This window comes from Enoplosus armatus, chromosome 3, assembly GCF_043641665.1.
Source record: "Enoplosus armatus isolate fEnoArm2 chromosome 3, fEnoArm2.hap1, whole genome shotgun sequence".
Lineage (NCBI taxonomy): Eukaryota > Metazoa > Chordata > Actinopteri > Centrarchiformes > Enoplosidae > Enoplosus > Enoplosus armatus.
In genome coordinates, this window is record NC_092182.1 from 19,389,138 (window position 1) to 19,409,709 (window position 20,572).

General features: G+C 39.7%; 1 protein-coding gene across 1 annotated transcript in view; it reads right to left on the reverse strand.

Annotated features, from left to right (window-relative positions):
• Window positions 1-20,572, reverse strand: part of necab3 (N-terminal EF-hand calcium binding protein 3) — a 35,192-nt gene that overhangs the window by 12,732 nt on the left and 1,888 nt on the right. Inside the window, exons 2-6 of the mRNA XM_070903292.1 lie at window positions 16,758-16,782; window positions 6,629-6,737; window positions 4,782-4,807; window positions 3,089-3,186; window positions 1,620-1,756 (exon numbers count right to left, since the gene is read on the reverse strand). Of these exons, the coding sequence (XP_070759393.1) occupies window positions 1,620-1,756; window positions 3,089-3,186; window positions 4,782-4,807; window positions 6,629-6,737; window positions 16,758-16,782 (395 nt within the window). The remainder of the gene's footprint in view (window positions 1-1,619; window positions 1,757-3,088; window positions 3,187-4,781; window positions 4,808-6,628; window positions 6,738-16,757; window positions 16,783-20,572) is intronic.

A 20,572-nucleotide genomic window follows, 5' to 3' on the forward strand; every position in this document is an offset into this window, starting at 1 on the left:
GCGATCAGTTGATACCATTTTACACAGGGAGTCATACGCAGTGGTTCACCAAATCCCCAATTGGAATCTGTTTTTATTTTACGAGCTCCATTTGCATTAATGAACATGTTAGGCTCTGACAGAAACATTGAATTTTAAGCAGTCTGCCTATTAGTGAGGCAACTCTTTGAGCGACTGTGAGAATGTAGCAGATTCAAAGCTTTGAGCTGAAAGGCATACCTTGAAGGAAATTCATCTAAGGTAGCACTGATTAGTAGAATTTCCTTACTGCTTAGACCAATGCTAACTTCGCTGACACGTTTTCATTCTTATCTCAGAGGTGGTCCTGCATTATAGGGCTGTTTTTCTGTGGCAAGTTTGTAATGCAGAAGAATATATTACAGTATATTTAGTACAGTATTTTGCTTTGCTGATTGCGGTCTGGCAAAGCCATTGGGGAATTTACTTAAAAGGCACATCACAAAGTCAGCCGTACGACTAATTGACTCTCCATCAGTCCATCAGACATCAGCATGAACCCTTTCAAAACCTGATTTAACAACACACTACTCACTGGGGTCCTTTGGTCTTTGCCTCCTAATTTCAGCCTGAAAAAATCATGTTTCCCAGGCCAGCAAAGAATATTATAATATAATATAATATAATATACAGCTGTATAGTACAGCATAGTACTCTAGTTTGTGTGGAGTCACCTACATTGTTTTTGTGTATCTGGACACATATTATATATATTACACTTATATTATTATGCTTATATACTGTACTACACTGCGTTATGCAGTATGTATATATAGTGACAATTCCTCTACCAAGTCCAGTGTTTTCACACTGTATAGAGTGCAACAACTCTTCATATCTAAACAACAAAATAAAAAAACAAACAAAAAAGTTTCATTTTGCAGCTTACACGCTCAAACTCGCAGACGAGCTGTGATCTACTGCGCAAAGATCCTTGATTAGCTTCAGGTAGAAAACATAGACAAGGACATGCAGTGTAGACTTCATGCCATGAGATATGAGACATTTTGGTTGTTTTGAAATGCACTCACAAACAGGAAGTTGCATTTCAAAACAACCCATATGAACTTTTTCTGGTCTGTTAATCGTCCCCTATAGGTCCCCTATGTGGTCCTGGATTATTGTTGAGGTGTGTTTAAGTTGAGGCACCTAAAACACTTGGTGATGTTATAGAGATATTATGTTCATGGTGAAGGTTATGGAAAGACCTCCGTGGTTAAAGGAAACCACAGTCAACTATTTTTTGCAGATGCCCTTAGTTTTTGTCGCACTATGAGAAAATCACACTATGTCCTGCTTTGGTGCCGAATGTAAACAGAGGTCCTATTTTGTCCTGATACATGATTGTAATAGAGACCTGCCAACCAATCAGAGTCTTGTCTGCCAGCAGGGTCCTGCCTGAGTATTAAGTGTGAAATAACCCTCTCCAAGGCAACACTAGCTGACTAACTGGAAGAATCTTTTTTATTTTACCAATGCATTTCGGCGCTGGGTGCCTTCTCAGGGTGAGTAAATATTGCCCCAGGCCATAGTGTCGTATAGACAGTGTCGTGAAATCTGTATAACACACAGCACAGACAGTGTCATATTGCAATACTAACGGGGCAGGGCTGCTCTGCTCTTCCACAGCCTCCATGGCACACTGCAGTGACCTCTGTAGAGAAAGTAGCTGACTGGACGTCTCTCTTAGCATGAACCTGGTGACGAACTGGCCCAGCACACTGGAACCCTGGTACTCCTGAGAGAGAGACACACAGAAGGAGAGGTTAAAGCACGCGTAAACAAAAGCAACAAGAAAGTACGGGCATCTCAGAGACAAGACAGACCACAGAGATGGAAAGATGATTTGATAACTTCTCCAAAACAATTACAGGCACTTATTGTGACAGCTGCAATCAAATGGGCTAATTAATTCTCTGAAAACATACATTATTCAGTGGCGCATATCTAAAGTCCAAGGTGGAAGAACTTTAACAGGAGGCATAATTATTGTTCGAGTCCCCAAATACAAACGTGATTACACATTCTCAAAGGAGCCTTATTCACGCAATGTGCTAATGAAGTAACAGTGCAGTGGCTCTCTGTCAAAACTTAAAGTGACAAGTAGCCTCTACTGAAAATGCATCATGGGATTAGCAGTCCAGAGCACTCCGTGACAAACCACAGCTGCTAACTAGCGATTGCACAATCCTCTATGGATTCTCCGACTCCGACAGCTTTAAAGAAGAGCCAGAACAGAGGAGCAAGGTGATCTAATTAAGGAAGGGTGCATAATTATTCAGCGCATATCTCCACTCCTCCTTTCGTCAAACAAGCATGGCTGTTTTCTATTCCAATTCAAATCCCAGATTCGAGGTTGTTAACTCAAAAAGTCCTGAGGCAATTATAAAATATCTTAATGCAATTAAATTATGTCTTGACTGGGGAGTAAAACGTGCAAAATGGTTGCACGTTCATCTTTGGGTTTTTTTGTGAAACACTGGAATATCAAGTGAACAGTTTCCTGCAGCAGCTCCTGCTAGCTACACTAGCAAAAAATCAGAGAGGAAACATGTTAATGAACACTCTCTTTATCCTACTAAGTGAAGACTACCTGCAAAACCTAACGAGCTAACATGCTATATCTCCCATGGAAGGGACTGAACAAACAAGATGGTTAAAAAGTGAACTTTAGAGGGTTGATTTTGGATTGAGCGAGGGCTGCTTGTCTGTGATGCACAGACATGAGAGCAGTATCAATCTTCTCATCTAGCAAACTCTCGGCAAGTAATTAAAAACATTTCCCACAATGTCTTTTAAAATCAAGCATACTGTAATATAATGGTGAGCGATGGAAATGTGTGTGGCTGGAGTGTTTTTCATTCCTCTTTTGTTAACTCATCAGTTTTGGGAGACTTGGTGCAGCATTGGCTCCATCTGTGCATGGCAGTGTTTCCTCTCAGCATATTTGTAGCACAAACCCCCGACTCTGTGTTTGTGCTTTGGAGCACCTACTCTTGTGTTCACACAGCATGAGTTTTTGTACTATAGAAGCCTGAATTAAGGCAAATTCACACAAAACTAAACTTACCTCTTTAGTTTTATCCATTGCCTTTAAAATGGCAAAATTCAGGCTTTCCAGAGCTGAAAGTACATTGAGATACTCCCCCAGGTGCTGAGAGAAATAGTCTAATAGGAAACAGGAGACAAGCTGTTAGTGTCATTGCAATGTCAGAACAATCAAAAGTTTATTTTGACTCCTGAAAGTTGGAGACAAACTCAAATATGTTCCAATTCCAATTCAAAGAAGACCATGACAAGGGCACTGAGAATATCTTAGAAATGGGTAAAGATATCTATGTTTAGTGTCATGAACAAGTTCAGCTGGAAGTATTTGATGTTAATAACACTAAATACTCACTATGTCATGACATTGATACTGTGCTGTTTAAATCATCATTTTAATCACCTAGTGTTATAAAAGCAGCTCATTCCCACTTGTGCACAGTTGGTGACACGAGATGTAAAGATTAATTTGATACCAGATATATCCAAATGATAAATAAAGTCCTCCACACAGTCACAAAATGTCACAAATGATGTTCACAGAAGTGAGAAAACGATTTATTTAAATGAGTCAAAGTAAAAGGATGTGTGGTTAAAGTTCTTCAAACCATTTGTAATACCAGATCAGTAAAGCAGAGAAAGACTTCTTGATTGGTTCTTAATTAAAAACTAAAGAGCAGTTTTGATATGACACGCAGATCCAATGTTAATGAGTCAGCTGCGCCTTTTAGATTCCTCTTACTTAGATGAAATTAAGTTATCCAACTAAATTTTATGCCACCCAGAAACACTTGGTCCAAAAAAAGACATTCAGTGAACTAAATCTGAGATATGTGGACCTTTCTGTTGTGGAAAACAGTCAACTTCTCTTGACGTCAGATGGAAAAGATGCCATTCCCATTCAATAAATTATGCACAAGTGTTATTCTGGGTACTACTTGTATTTACAGGTCTCTGCCCTATTTCTTCACTTTATTTAGGCCATCTGACACACACATGCATTTTTAAGATGATAAAAAAAATAGGTCAATAGATCTGTGCCAGGTTTTTCTCTCATCTTTACAGATTAAAACCAGTGTTGGAGGTGGATGGTGGTGGTGTTGTTGGTTGCTGGGTATTATAATGCAATTTCACCTAAACAAAATAATAGAATGGAGACGATTTAAAGGAATAGTTTTGAAAATCAGCTTATTCGCTTTCTTGAGGAGGGTTGAGAAGAGTGATACCGCTCTCGTGTCTGTGCGGTAAAGCTGTGAAGCTACCGCCAGCAGCTGATTAGCTTAGCTTAGCACAAAGTCTGGACATGGGAAACAGCTAGCCTGGCTCTGTCCAAAGGTAACAAAATCCCTTTTTTGCATAACCCGACCCTAAAGCTCACAAATTAAAATGTAAAAACACCACTTTGCAGTGTTAAGCTGTTTCCATCTGTTTCCAGTCTTTATGCTAAGCTAAGCTAACTGTCTCCTTGCAGTAGCTTCATATGTAACAGACAGATAGGAGAGTGGTAACAATCTTCTCATCTAACCCTCAGCAAGACAGCGAATAAGCGTAATTCTCAAAATGTTGAACTGTTGTTTTAAAGTTTTCTGCGCTACAAATGACTTCATCAAATATGGATGTACAAATGAGACAACACTCAGTGAGTTTTAAAGACGGCAGTTTTACAGAAATTAACGTTCTGTGACGCATTCAATCAGACAAAGCACTCTTCCACCAACCTGATAGCTTGTCAGTGTCCAGATTGCTGTGGGGCACAACACAAGAGGACATAAATCGAGGAAATATTGTGAAAGTTAATTACGGAAATCCAAAGTCATGCTGCTTTTTATTTCTATTTGATAAATTGTGCCGCTCCAAACTGTGTGAATATTATAGACAAGACGTCAGTGTTCACACCATAAAAATCAGTAAAAGTGATGGTAGCACAGCCTATTAACTGAAACACAAGCTGACATTTTTGTTCTGCTTACAAAATAAGTGTTCTTAACTTCTGTCCTTCTACATCAAATAGCTTTCTGGTTAGAAATGCATGTTAATGCACTTGGTAGGTAGTGCCCTTTCATTTTAACTTACTCTGCCGTAAAAACATTGGAAGCAATATTTCTTTGTTTACCAGTCATGGCAGAAATAATTACATACAGAAATGATTATCACAGTTTGATAAAGGCAGTACCATTACTATATGAAAAGTTCCCCTGTTGCTTTGATAGCATTTTACAGGTCATTTTCACTGTCAGATGCAGACCATAAGCGAAGCCGGTTAATGGCTTGTGTTATTAGAAAGCTCACTGTGGGCAAAGCAACACATTTCTTTTTTCAGTCGTTGTTGTAAATTTCCATTTTGATAGTGACAATAAGTTCCCACATATCTCTGTTGCAGGCGACCATTACAATGACCAAAGACATTATTCATCTTTCAGCTGAGGGGGAATATTCACTGTGCAGTGTGACTGTAAGCATCATCACCAAAGCCTGCGCAGGTTTTGGAAATGCTTTCGTTTCTGCAGTGATATTTTATAATTAACAGTATTGTTATTCAAAACAGCAACGCCCTTTAATTAGACATGAGAGCTCAGTTCATGCCAACCGCCTCAAAGCTTGGAGCATGGTTAGAGAGGTCTGAGGGCTGGTGCGTCATATCAGTGACAGTCCCAGCATTGTGTCCACAAGTAATTCATCACACAGTGACGGTAGAACTGGCAACACAACAAAAAATACATGTTGTTACTGTAGCCAGATACTACTCACTCTAATTGGTTAGGTGCAAAAAAGAAAAAAGGTCTTACAAAGTCAATTTAAAAACTTCAATGCATCTCAATGCGTTTGTGTGTGTAATGTACGCGTGGGTTTGTTTATGCTTGTGAGTGCCATCTTGCGAGACTAACACAGAGTTAACAATCAGTGAATTCATTATTTTACCTGAGCTGATACATACGGTTTGACAGGCTTCCAGTTTTGGTACAATATAAGGAAGTGTGGAGTGGGAAAAGGTTGCAAAGTGTCTCATGAATACAAATCCCTAACCTGCCAAAGACAATAAAGACAACCGGCTTCGTAAAATGGATAAAGTTTAAAACCATTCCCATGTACCACGACAGGGGAGACACAGCCTCTTCCTTTGTGGCCGCAGTGAGTTAAACATTCTCTGCAGATTTCAGGAAGTGATTTCAGGAGCTTCCCGCAGGCTGATTTCTTTGATTGCAATTTGGGGGGAGTAGGTTTAGAAATGGCTGGTGTAGACCACAGTATTTTATGTCCAAAGGAAGGGGGTAAACTTTAAATCAGCCTGCTTGGTCACAGGGCTCATTTTTACTTTAAGACCTCCCTCCAGCTTTGAGGCATTTAGCCTGTAACTGATGACTTGAAAGAAACACATTAACTGTGCCCTTAAGCACAAAGCGCTTGCTGTTCAGTCTCTTTTCTGCTTCTTTCTAACTGTGAAAGGCACATGTTGAACACTGCTGGGAAGGTATTTAGTACTGCACTTAAAACAACTAAGCATTAATCATATTTTACCATGAGAGATTAAAATCAGAGCCCATTTAAAAAAAAAAAATAAACTCACTTATTTTGTCGGCCATCTATGGAGTAGAAAAGCTCCTGCAGCTCCTCGGTAGTCAGGATCCCATCCGCAAAGTAAGCGTTGAACTCTTCAAATGACAGCTTTCCATCATCTGAAAGACAGAGGAAGTGTAAGCCTACATTATTACAGAAATAAAAACAAACGTGCAGCAATGTGTTGCCTCTTATGGGATCATAAAGTCCTAAAAAGGCAATTCCCTTGTTTCCAACATTGAAGATTGACAAGCAAATAAGGAAAAAGTCTACATACAAAATTGTATTACTGCCTCAAGCTGGAGAGATAGTATCTTCACTCAAAGAACCATGGTTACGTACGTAATGGTGTTGCCCAGTCTTTTCTGTGCTTCATGCTTCATCATTTTGGCGTCAACTATATCTGTCTTTGAAAATATAAAAGATTGACATATACATGATATCTATCTGAAAAGGACTCAATTATTATAAGAGATTCCAGCTATATTTGATAGCATCTTACAGAACACATGTAGCCATCAGTAATATGCTTCAACTATTAATACTTCATACTTCATTCACTGTGATCCGAATATATTGTTTCATTAGTTCTCTTGTGTCTCATCCCTTTTTTTCTGTTTCTGGTGTGACAGCACACTAATCTAACAACCTGATTAGCGCTATTTTAGTGCAAATGAGTTCTTTGGTTTCATCTACATTCTTTCTACCTCGTTCTTCCTTCCGTTCAACTCTTGCTCTGGCGTGCAGGTCCACATTGCACAGTATGCTAATTTCTAGGGCTGAAACTAATGATTATTTTCCATTTTCAATAAACATGTTGATTATTTTTTCTGATTAGACTCGTTCAGTCTATAAAATGTAAGATTTTGTCCAACCAACAGTTCAAAACCAATTATCAATTTAGGATATAAAAGATACAAAAGCAGTACATTCACATTTGACAAGCTGGAAGCAGTTTTTGGTTTTTGATCATTATTAACAGATCGGATTGGTGGCATGCATTCAAAAGTCATACATTTTCTCAATTTTATATAAGCCATTGGAAAGCTCTGAAAGTCCCATCACTAAAACTGTATTACTACAAAAAAAAACTGTGCAGAAATATTTCACAAAACTATAACTGGGAGAATGCTACATATTGTCAACAGATTGGAATTTTCTACTTCTCCTCAGACTAGTTAACTGTGAGCACAGCTTGTTGTGACAGACAGTGCACAGAAAAATCAATAACAGCAGATAAATAGCTTGGATGTCATCTGTGAAGAAGTGCTCCTTCGTGAGCCTACTATCAATCTGTCTACTGGCACAGATTGCACAGAGGGAGAGGAACTGCTAGATGTTTTAATCCTCATAAAAGAGTCCAGACCAACAGAGAGAGTGGAGTCTGTGGAGGACATTTCTGAGTCGGGCAATCAGAAGCACACTGGAGCGAGTTGGGTACTCAGCCAGTCAATGCGAACGAAAGACAGGCCGGAGTGGTCAGAATGATAAAATGGAGCCAAGATGGCATACAGACAAATGAGTATGACTGTGAAGTATTTGTTGACTCAGGCAAACAGACTGGTTTTGTCATCGAGGGGACCGACAGCTACTGAGACAAACAAAAGCCATCCAGCCGTGTCTTCACTGCACCGATAACCAAACTATCACCTCTCACTTTTTTTGATTTGGCTCCGGTTCGAAACCTTCTGAGTACAGGACCCCACTGAGTAATCTGCCCAAACAATGACTCTGTCTACACAAAGACAAGGTCAAATGAGAGCAGTTTAATATGCCATGGAGTTCCAGTTGGCTGACTCAGCAAAGCTGGAAACTCAAGGGCAAGCTTGAAGACCATCTGTTCAGCTGGAGCCTCTTTGACGCCGCTCATCATTACCTCTGACCAGAATGTGTAATGTGCTGGCCGAGACAATACGTGGCCCTCACCACATTGGCCTATTTTCTCTCTTTTTCAGATAGTCTTTTTTATCTTCCTGCCATTCTCTAATATGCCTTTTCCTCCCCCAACTGAAAGACCAAACTGATGACAGGACGATCTTTTGTGATTTCAAGAAATGTTTCCAATTTGGCTCTGTGCCTCTGTTTCTCTGTCAGGGTTCCAAATTAATTGTACCATCATAGAAATCAGTTCAAAGAATGAAAAAGGAAATTGTTTAAGGAAATTAAACTGTGCTATTTCTATACAGCAGTTCATCAGCATCTTGCACCACACTGTTTTGAAATCTAACATTGCTTCCAGGTACGCAGAGTTCTAAAAACTCTTCTACAAAACCCTTTGGATCAACACAGTCATGTACTATTCATTGCTTAAGGAGCAGTGAAGGATCTTTTTTTGTTTCTCGTTTTAAGATGTGCATGTTGGAGCACGGACCGAACTGTCCTGGGGCACAAGGAGAACATTATGTTAATTCTTGAGGTTAAGGCCATCCTGTCAGTGTGGCTCCGTCTTTTTAACTTACAGAGTCCAGGCATTTAGTTCACTCCTGCTTCAATAAAACTCTGCAGTCCATGTTCTACGCTTCAAAACGTTCTTCTTCAAAATACAGAAATGAAACATGGTAGCAAAACACAATGAACAAAAATAAGCAGCATGACAAGCATGGTCAAATATTACTGTGCTCTACAGGCTCCACAGCTTCCACTAAATTAACCAACACGCACAGGCAGCTTGTTATACACTTTAACCAATCAGAAGGCAAGAACTGATCGCAGTCATTATTGCTCCTAATTCAGAATACTGCAACGAAACTATAGAGCTGCTGATCCTTAGCAAAACATTCATGCAGTAATGCCTTTTATGCCTTTTATACTTAGTTTTTGCAGATTTACTTAGATTCTGATGCCATCTGTAGTTAGTTTGTGGATCTGAGGCTAAAGATCCTTCCACACGTCTTTGTCTCCTCTCACAGTCTTGTATTTGGAAGGCTTCCTATATTTGTGGTGCCAAGACAGACAGCAGTTATGCTCAGAAGTGACAGTCTTGATAATCCGTTTGATGGACTAATGACGGCTACTGGCAGTCTCTTCTATTCGCTTTGACAGTTCTGGGGTAAATTTCTTCTTCATGAAAGAGTATAACCGCAACAAACACACAAGGCTGGGCCTCTTTGTGTTTTACTTCTTCTTCTACTTGTTAGATTGCTAATAAGTCATTTTTTTGTTACTCTGTACATGTAGCTAATTTTGTTTTCTTTGAGTTTTCCGACCTTTGAATTTCCAATTTCCATTTTCATCCACTTTCAGATATGAGCCATAACTGATTACTGTCTTCACTCTAAACAACCTGTTTGTGCATGTGAATAAATGAGGACATAAAATGCCAAACAGCAATCCTGCATTTAATCTCACCCAGGTTCTCGAGGGATGATAGTGACAGATGGCACCAAAAGATGACATTAAAAGCATCAGGAAAAAGAAGATCTGCTGTCAGGTGGGGGGATTATGTGTTTGTTATCTTAAGATTCATACCTGTTCGACTGTTGGACGCCTTCCTAATTCCAGCTGATGCATCCTCACTTCTGTCACATGCATCTCTTTTGATGGCTTGAGGGATGCGAGGGATGATGGGAGAATGGAGGAATTGATGCAACGCTTATTTGCCAAACGGGACATCTTTGTTTAGTCAAGCATCATTCTGAAGTGATGATTACCATTCATGATGTGTTACACAACTGTTTTGTTTATCCCTGGGCATGTATTGGTTGTGTTGCTCTGCACTGATTTAGGGCAGAGTTTCTCTACTTTGGGGTCAGGACCCCATGTGAGGTCACTTAATAAGCAGAAAGGGTCGATAGAATTGATATGGTGATATATATGTTTTAGCTGGGGTCATGAACATTTTGGTACCTGCTGACTCAAACCTGCCAATGGTCATATTTTACAACAGTTCATTAACTCTCTTTCTACCTTAGAGCTTACAGATGTATGTTAATATTTTATATTTATTCTCTTCATGTCCTCTGTGATGTACAACAGCCACCATGAAATCTGTATTTTTCTCACACACTGAAATGTTTAAAATGCATTAAGTCATCCAGCCATCGATCAATGGTGTTTCATAAAACAATTATGAGCATTAAAATGTCATTGACTTATATTGACTCCGTATCATCCTCTCACAGTCCCATCAGAGCAGTCGCAGCTCCCAGTAAATAAACAAATCCCCAACCCAAACGCCAGCTGATGCTTTTAAATGAATAAATCATTCATGCATGGCCCAATGAGATATAAGGAAGACACATAGGTTCTCTAAATAGATCACTGATTCCAAAAACATACACATTATGTATATTATGAACACAACTTATGAGTCATTGCTCCTGTCGTGTATGCAGTGAATGTGAACCTACTCCTTGAACATTTTCAGAGAACAAAACAATTTGTTTCCTTGTGAGTAACTTCTAAATCATAGTGTGCAAATGAATCATACTCATCATCAGCGAATCCTTCGTATGTCTTGTTCACTTAAAATTAGACTTAAAACTTCTTATTTCAGTTATTGTTATTTTTTATTTTGATCTGATGATGTATTTCAAAATAGAACATTTCTGTCCAAAAAAGCGACCAGGCTGGAGACAGAAAGGCTGCAGGGCTGAAAGAAAACAATGTGCATTTAAAAACATTTCCATGGTCAAGAAAAGAGAAAAACAAACGTCAAACATCACAGCTTGGTGACAGGGTAGAATCATGGGCAGTATGGGGATTATGAGGCAAGCTATACCATTTATCACTGAAGCAATTTGTCTGTACAGCTGTTTCATTTGAAAACAATAAACCAGCCAGCCAGTATGTTGAACGCAGATGTGGCAGAGCAGCACACCTGAGGAAAAAGGCACCATGTGATATCCTCCTTTAAATTAGACCAAAATCTAAACAGTTACAGCCTCCATGCAGCACATCGGCGCACAGGAAATTCCATTATTACAGCGGCAAAAAAGAAGCTATAAATCATACTATCGGTTGAGTCACAAGCAATATGCATAAATTGCTCTTTAATACTGAGCCAGAAAAATCACGTAGAAATTTCAAGGTGAGAAATATGTTTCCACTGAAAGTGTGAGGGTGGTGAAGTGTGCTGATTCTTCAACACAGCAGGACACAGACAGCTCGTGTATGGCCTTTTCTCCTTTACAGTTAAAATACACAAAAAGTCAGAACAGTCCAAACAAAGTGCTCAGAGGATGAGAGTAAACAAGAACCAAATGAACAAGTGAGAAAGTCCTGTAAAGTAGGGCACAAAGTAGGCCGCACTCTTATCTCTCCAAAGGTTAGTCCCATTGCAGCCTCTCCTAAGTGGTTTATAAATTCCCACGGATGCATCACAGCTTCAAAAGCAACTAGCGTTACTAAGAGAGTTGGGTCTTGTTTCTTTATGGTAAACTCCTATGCACTACTGTATACACAAACCATTTCACATTCTGGTATTCTTAGTATCAGTGCTCTACTTAGGATGTGCTCCACCTGGCCATCTGTGACGATGTTGGTGATATAAGCTGCCTTTTAGCTTCTATAACCTACTTTAAGCCTGTATGCATGTATGTATATTGAAAACATAAATCTATACATTAATATTATTGTAAACATTATTATATGTCATTTCTTTTGTATTGTTGTGGCTGCTTTTTTGTTCTGCACTATCGCTGTGGGCACTGGCATTTTTTATTTCACTCCACATTCTACATGTGCATGTGACAAATAAAGTTCTTGAATCTTGAATCTTGAAAATGCTGCTTTCATATCACATATCTTACTGCTACCGCTCGATTCTCCACCCGACTAATGATCTGAAGCTCCCTGGTCTTTTCCTCCACATTGGAGCAGATGTCAGGCAAGAAGCGAGGTTCATTAAAAGCTGTCACATGGGAACGTGGGTTCTATATCTCTGGGAAATCCGGATAAGGAAGATAAACATTTTCCAGCTAAAGTTGGAGTTTAGTTTTATATTGATTTTTATAAGGAGAATAGCTTTAAAAATTTCAAACAAGTTTGCTGATCTGTGACCATTTTGCCAATTAGATAGTGACACAGTTGGGGATATAAGATGGCTAATTATCCTCATGCACATGGGTCATAATCAGACTTAAACCATTAAAAGCATATGCTTGGAGTACAAGTTGGACTGAATTCTTCACAGTTCTTTACAGTTAGCTCTTGACAAAACTATTCCAACTCAAAGCTTTTTTTAAAGGACTTTACAAGCTGTGCAGCACACACCACCCTCTATCCTTAGACCCTCAGTAGCTCAGAGACTGTGATACAGTTAGAAGCTTTGGAAATGGCCGGTAAGTAAACCATGTGTTGGGATTGTTTGGTCAAACTACAATTTCCATGTCAAGTACTTTGCCAATACTTTTTTTTGCCAGCTTGAGGGAAGCAAAACAACCTGTTAACACCACACTGACACATTATCTCCACAAGTTGTTATGGCAAATGTGTTAGCATGTAGGCACAGAGCAAGATTAGCATTCATTGGAGTCGTGTTTCTGTCCACCTGACGTCCAATATTCACTTTCCTTTTAGTTCTCGTCCAGTCTCAAACTCACAAACTTCTGAGGGATATGTCCAGCAGTTTAGCTGTTAAAGGCTTCTATATGTTCACCAGGGGGTCACTAACTCTGTCTGTTTGGTGCTGGGCAAGTAGCAAAACCCTTTACAATAGCCTTTAACAATGCATGTCAACAGATCCATCTCCACAACAATTCCATGTGCTGATAAAGACCATGCAATACAGGTGAAAGCTCCAGAAAAATATAGTTGTTGTGTTCTTTTGTCATTGTCATACTCATACTAGGTCTCATCTTGTTTCACCCAATCAGTCAATAACATTGTGAAGTATGCTCAGTACATTAACTAAAGACATCATTAAAATAAAATACTGGGTTATTATTCAACACATTCCACTGCTGAAGACCTCATCTTTATTTTGTTGATATTACATAGATTTTTCAATCGAATCCCAGTGGTGTTTATTACTGACAGATAAAGAGCAATGAATTCAGCGCAGTATATTTTATTTGTGTTTTCCTTTTATATTAAAACTCCTCCTTCCCTCTCTCTCTTCCCTTTCTCCACAACTGGTTCGGTGATGACAGTCATCTCAGCTGAGCTCATTATAATACCAATCTAACAGTGAATATATTTGGCTGGAAGCCACAGAACAATTCAACACTCGCCATAGAGAAGGTTAAGAGCTGTTGAGTAGTAATTGCTGTTTGGAGGCATGCTGATTACAGCCCCTGTAAATGCAACAATGTCCCATTGATGTCCACTCTTTGTTGATTTGGTTTGGCATCTTAGACAGAAATAAATATCTTTTTAGGCAGGGTATTCTTCGCCACAGCACCAGCACAGGACAGTTATGATCACAGAAAGAATATCTAAAAAAAATGTAAAGCTACATTCCATCGTAAATATGTGACGTGTCAGGCAAATTTTACACATGGAACATTTAAGCATGTTAGATTTTTTTTCTATGGTGCAATGTTAAGGCAAGCTGACAAGACGACAGGTCTTGCAGCACTAATTTTTCCTTATCAATACATTTTTACAATAATACAATAATGATGGTTAAATGAAAAAAAAAAGAAGTCACAGTCTAACATGAGTGTTTAAATTAAACCCACATTTAAACACTGTTACTTCTTGTTGTAATTAACATTTTTTGTTTTCTTTAAGTTGCTGTATGTGTTTGCCTTCTCTTTTGCTTAACCGGAGATAATAAATCTCTTTTAGTAGATTTTGATCTGGTTGGCTGTCCGGTTGCTCCTGGTAGAGGTCTAGAGGTAAATGGCTGAGTTTGCAGAGTCAGCAGGCCTTAAAGGTAATAAAAGCTGGCCCAATGACTTTCGCTTTTTTGAAAAATTATCCATCCTGCATGTTGTTCTAATTTACCTAGCACTATTACTCTCTCTGCATGCTAAATACATGCTTCTGTAAGCCAGTTTGTGTCACATTTTCACTCAATCTCTTCTGTACTTGTTATCTGCACTCTAAAAGCTTTAGCTAGCATTTGCACTGGAGGAACAAATGCCTGTTGTTTTGCAAAAAATATTGCAACAGATGATTGAGACAAACATGGGATCACACAGAAAAAGTCAATCTAAAACAATGAGAAACTTCAGGTGATGTCAGCCTCAAAGAATCAAGGACAAAGGATTTCTTTCTGATGCAATACTACTACACTCACAAGAGACGTGGCTCTTCATTTCAAGCAAAGCTTTGCTGAGATTTACTACGAATCCGATCGCACATACTGCATAACCTACAGCTGAATGGAACAAGTTTAGTCACGTTTCCTGGGACTTGTTTAAAAACTGCAAAGTCACGACAATCACTCAAGTAACGTTAGATGACACAGCTCGAGGAGTGGGTACAACAAAAAAGAAATTTAATCACAAAACAACTCCCAGAATGAATTATGATATTGTGTAGCAGAGTAAGAGTATCCACAGGGTATTGAGACAAATCATAACTTCAACAAACCCAGTTTGATCCCTTGTAATTCTTCTACGGTTTGATCGCCATAACTCACAAACCTGTGGTACCCTTAAGGTCCCTACACTCTACACTGTGCAATAACATTCATCTTACTGGGACATTGTATTTCACAATAAAAACGTGGCTGCAATCTTTAACAAATTGTAAGATATACATTTTGAGGGATGTTAGATTTTGTAATGAATGCCTGGATTGCCCCGATATTGTATCGTATGGTAAAAAATGGCACTTACCATAGATATACACCATCCATGATATATGTGGGTGCTTATACTGTTGGCGTTGTATTCTGTATCATTTGATGCCATATTCTGATTGGTTGGTGTGTAGATATGGTCATAGCAGCAGTCGTTCATTTCTAACACTGTCAGAATTGACTTTTGGATTGACAGCCAGAGATGTTTCTCACAATTGTCAACTTTTGTCTGGAACAGCCAAAAATTGCAGTCCATAGATACCATTCCTCACATTTACCTGCTTTAAGGTACTAAACATAGGAAGTGGTCACACACAAAATGTGTGAAATTACTGAAATTCTATGCCTGCTCGTGAAAGCAAGCATGGGTGCATGTGTGTGTATACATACACCGCCATCATTGAGTCCATCCTCACCTCCTCCATCACCGTCTGGTACGCTGCTGCCTCCACCAAGGACAGACGCAGACTGCAGCGTATCATCCGCTCTGCAGAGAGGGTGATCGGCTGCAACCTCCCATCTCTTCAGGACCTGTACTCCTCCAGGACCCTGAGGAGAGCAGGGAAGATCGCTGCCGACCCCTCCCACCCCGGACACCATCTGTTCGACCCCCTCCCCTCTGGCAGGAGGCTGCGGTCCATCAGGACCAAAACCTCCCGCCACAAAAACAGTTTCTTCCCCTCTGCAGTCAACCTGACAAACTCTCACTGACACCCCCCCGAACACTACCGCAAGCTATACGTTATATTAACGTACATCACCCCTGTCCCCACTGCGTTACATTAACGCACTCACCCCCTACTGGACACTTTATCTGGACACTTTACTTTACTTTATTCTGGTCACTGCACTGTTTGTTATTTATCTTATCTTATTTTTATTTTTATTCTTATTGTTATTTTAGCTTTTATATTCTACTTATTTGTTATCAAAACAATAGCACCTTCAGACCACAGCAAATTCCTTGTAATGTATGTTACTTGGCAATAAACAGTTTCTGATTCTGATTCTGATTCTGATTCTGATTTGTGTACTCTCAAAACCTAGGTTACCTTGTTTGCACTTGCTAATAAAGCCATATTATCTGTGATTCACTGCTATAAAAGAAATAACTCGGCTCAGCCTGCGTTAACATGAGTCACATTCATTTGTAAACAGCACCCAGTCATCTGTGTCGACACTGACAGGGAGGTGCTTTATTTTGTGTGACTCGTTCTTCCAGTCGTGGCAACAATCCAGCATCTTAACATCATGTTAATTGGGCGGAGAAACTTGTTGGAGCATGAAGAGGAAAGGAGCTTCACTTGAAGAGTCCTTCATGCAAATCCTTTATTTCTCCGCCCAGACTGTCTGAGGCATAATGACAAGTGGAAGAATGTGGGGAAACAAGAAGCTTGCATTGTGTAAAATTATTCATCACTGAACATGTTATGTACTGTTTACTCACCGTTTTTGTCTGCTCTGCGGAAAATCTGAAATAAAAAGAGAGGGGAGGAGATGGTTGTTACTTCTAGAGACAAGCATCACGAAAGGGAGTCGCAATAAGCAGGTTACAGATTATTAAGAATAATGGCAATCTGTCAAAAACACAATAGGATGTTTGACGGCTGCTGTAAACGGTTCATTCGTTCTGCTGCACCGAAGAGAAACACCACATGAACAAGGACATTCACAAAGGCTGTTACACTCTGTATGTGTGTGAGTCCGGCAGTGTTCAATGCCAATCGGTATCTAAAGCTCTGTTAGTTCTAAAGCAGGTTTAAAAATGATCACTTCTGAAGAAAATAGTAATTTCAGAAGAAGCGTAAGGCCACTGAGTAGGTTAAATGGTCATTATCTTGCTGGTGCCACAGTCTTTAAAATTTAAGTATTCTACCCACACAGACAAAACTGTATGAATACAATGGTTATTTCTGAAGACAGGCTTAAAACATAAATAGTATCTCTATCGTAGTGTGGATTGTGATGTATTATCATTTATGTTTTACGATCAATTGTTCCATTTGTTTGAATGTCATTTGCCTGGTTTGATTTCCTTTTATTAGGTTGTGTGTAGTGGTGATATTGTAACAGTTTTATTTACTGCATGCAGTGTGAGTGTAAACATTTGTTAATTATACTGTATACTTTCATATGGGGGAGTAGTTGTTACCAAGGCAACAACTAATGGGGATCCAAATAAAAAACAAACAGAAGAGCAAAGGCCTCAAGCTGAGGCTCATCAATGGTGCCCATAGTGTAGAAGTGTAGATTCAGGCAGGAGCGTGAGGCCAGCTGATCTCCCTGAGCACTAAAATTCACTGAGCAGAGTGGCCCATTTAAAAGATCCGCTCCGTCACTGCCCCTGCTGCCATCGGCTCCTGTTGCAGCTAACTTGCATTTCACTGGCCAGTGGCTGCAACTGCAAGCTGAAACACGACACCCACCACTCCAGGCTTCACCCCTTTGTGAGTCAACAGACCATTTTAGCACGTCATAGAAGTGAAAGCACAGGCGCAATTAATAACATTAACGATGGCTGAATTAGGTGTTCCAGTTCCAGCGCCGTGCTGTCGTGCACGCTGGCTCATTTACTGGTGCACAATTAAACAGAGCCATCGTTAGTGTTATTAATTGCACCTGTGCTTTTCATGACAAGTCAAAATGTCTGCTGTGAAAAAATGCCTACTTGAGCTACTGCTGCTGCCAGCTGCTGTCCCGGCTGCCGACTGCTATTTGCTGGCCAGTGGCCATCGCTGTATCGCAACCTTTGAATAAACTCGACTGTTATTGGATTTAAGCTGATGTATGAACTGTTGGTTAAACTTGATTAATTGTATGAATGTGTTGTTTGGTTTTTTTTGCGGTTGTTCAGACAGACAACACTGGACACTGTCGTATTAGTCTGGCTCCTTTCACTCTATTCCCACCGGGCTTTTCTGGTGCACTGTGAGATGGCTTATGATTAGCAGGGGAGGCTGCAACACTGACGTCAGTTGTGTTTGTTATAATAGCAACTATGATGGGGATGTTTCTGAATGAATAAGGGATAAATGGGCACACAAAACTACCACCTCTGTTATGAGCTTCACAAAGCTCTTATTATATGGCGCAGATACTGTTCATATACTTTAAGGTAAGGTTGTCTGCATGCAGTTATGCATATTGTAAGAAGTATGAAACCCCTGAAAAACGAGGGATATGACAAGGATGAAAGCAGGACCGGCTGACAACAAAGAAAAATTCAAGTTTACAATTCCAGTCATTACCACAAAACATGATTTTAAAAGATACCGATATTAAAGACAAATAACAGATGTGTTGTTTTGTGCGTCACTCCAATACGTTATTTTCACTCACTGGCTTAATTTCTGAGATCTAACGACGAGGCAGGGTCTGAGGACCACAGACTGCACTGGGCAACAGCACAAATAATCAGACAGGTTTTAATTAAGTCCCCAGTGTAACCGTAATCACTAAACCACTTATCTGGACTGAAAACAAAGGTTAGTGCCCCTCCAAAATGCCTATTATAATCACCCATTGAATTGTTAAGTTGCATGCATGCACAATTAAAGTACGGTGAATCAAAGTTGAAGCAGTTTGAAGTAGCTCTCGAAAATCCAATAGATGTTTAGAATTGACAGTTTGGGTGACAGTTTTAATGATCACCTTTATTTTCATGTCCAGTAAGTGGTTTAGATAATTGGACTAGACTGCGGAAAACTTGCTCCATTATAAATCACTGTCAACCGGAGTCCCTGTGAGCCCCCTGTAGCACCAGTGAAGCTGGTGACTAACATGTCACCGATGGCCGAAACTATGACAATAAGAGGATGAAAAAACATAATTTTCCTGAAACTAGAATTTTAAACCACCGCATTTAGTTTCAACCCATGCTTTACAATTTAAACTTAAAATTCTTATTACTTTTACAACACATTTCTTAAATCAGCAGTTTAATAGGACTATGACACATTTCTGCTATACAAATACAACATATGCTGGCACTATAATTTGTTTTAAGAATCTATTTCCATAAGCGGCACAGTTATCAACCAGGCACAAAATGCAGCTCCTACATGAACAAATCTGACTTCATCATAGATTTTTACAAAGAAGCTATAGAACGAAAATGAAAACAAATGTGTTGTATCCTATCGATTCTTTTCTGTTTCCATTGTTAGGTAGCGGTCAGGACTGACATGCTCGTCAGTTGTGACCTACAGGTTATTAATAACAGCAGAACCTGCCCCTTGCTTTCATTTCCCATAGGTCAACAAGCTCAGTGTCTGCACTTCTGCCCTCTGTCTCTCAATGAGTGCCTCTCTACGGCTGCACTCCTGACTAATAACAAGAGCCAGGTCGTTTCAAACCACATCACAACACACTCATTGCTCTATTTTTGATTCACACGTCCGGACTCAAAGGTGACTGCGGAGCTGCACACTGCTGTCCACCAACCCTTCTTATTTATTACTTGAATCTACACTTCATATTCCTGTAGGTATGACACAATATTGCTTTAGGCCTATACATCTTTTTCTTCCTCAGTCAGCAGTATTTTCTTTTCCTCTTTGGCACTGCAACCCATTTGAGCAGTATTTTTTCCCTGCTGCTTGATTCAGTGGAGACGAGATACAGTACTGTTAAACTTGTTGTTTGGCTGTGTCTTTGGGCTCTACAGTGTCGGCAGACGATAGCGTATCATTTACAGCAAGCTCAGAAAAGGTCAGACCTGCTACCCAGAGTGCTGCTGTTCTGATGTCATGGTGGCAGGTGTTAAGACAGTGGGTTCTCTCAGGCTCTGCTGACACAATGTTTTGTGCAGGGCTTTAGATTTTGCATTTGAGAAAGAGGAAATTTGTATCATATTTTGTTGAGTATATTGTATGTGCCATATTTTCTTCTTGCCATTTTTCCTTGGAGATTCTTAATGATTCACTGAGATGTATATTTTTCAATGTATGCCTCATTCTTTTATGCCATTTGTTTTGTCTCTCCAGCTCAAAAAGCAGCGAAGCAAGAGCAGAAGGAGAAAAGATGAACATCAGGGGAGGGAGGACACGCGCGCATGCGAGAGAAAATCAGAGAGTGCTGGTGATCAAGCAAGCCTCAGAAATTCAGAACCACAGAATACACAAAACAAAGAGACAAAAACTTAAAGAAGCCAAACCTCCCACGACCATCACCAGCATCATTAACTGTCCCTGGCCTTTGAACAGGACATTTTTTGAGGCACTGCTTTGTCTCTCACTCTGGGAATGTGAGTCAAATACTGTG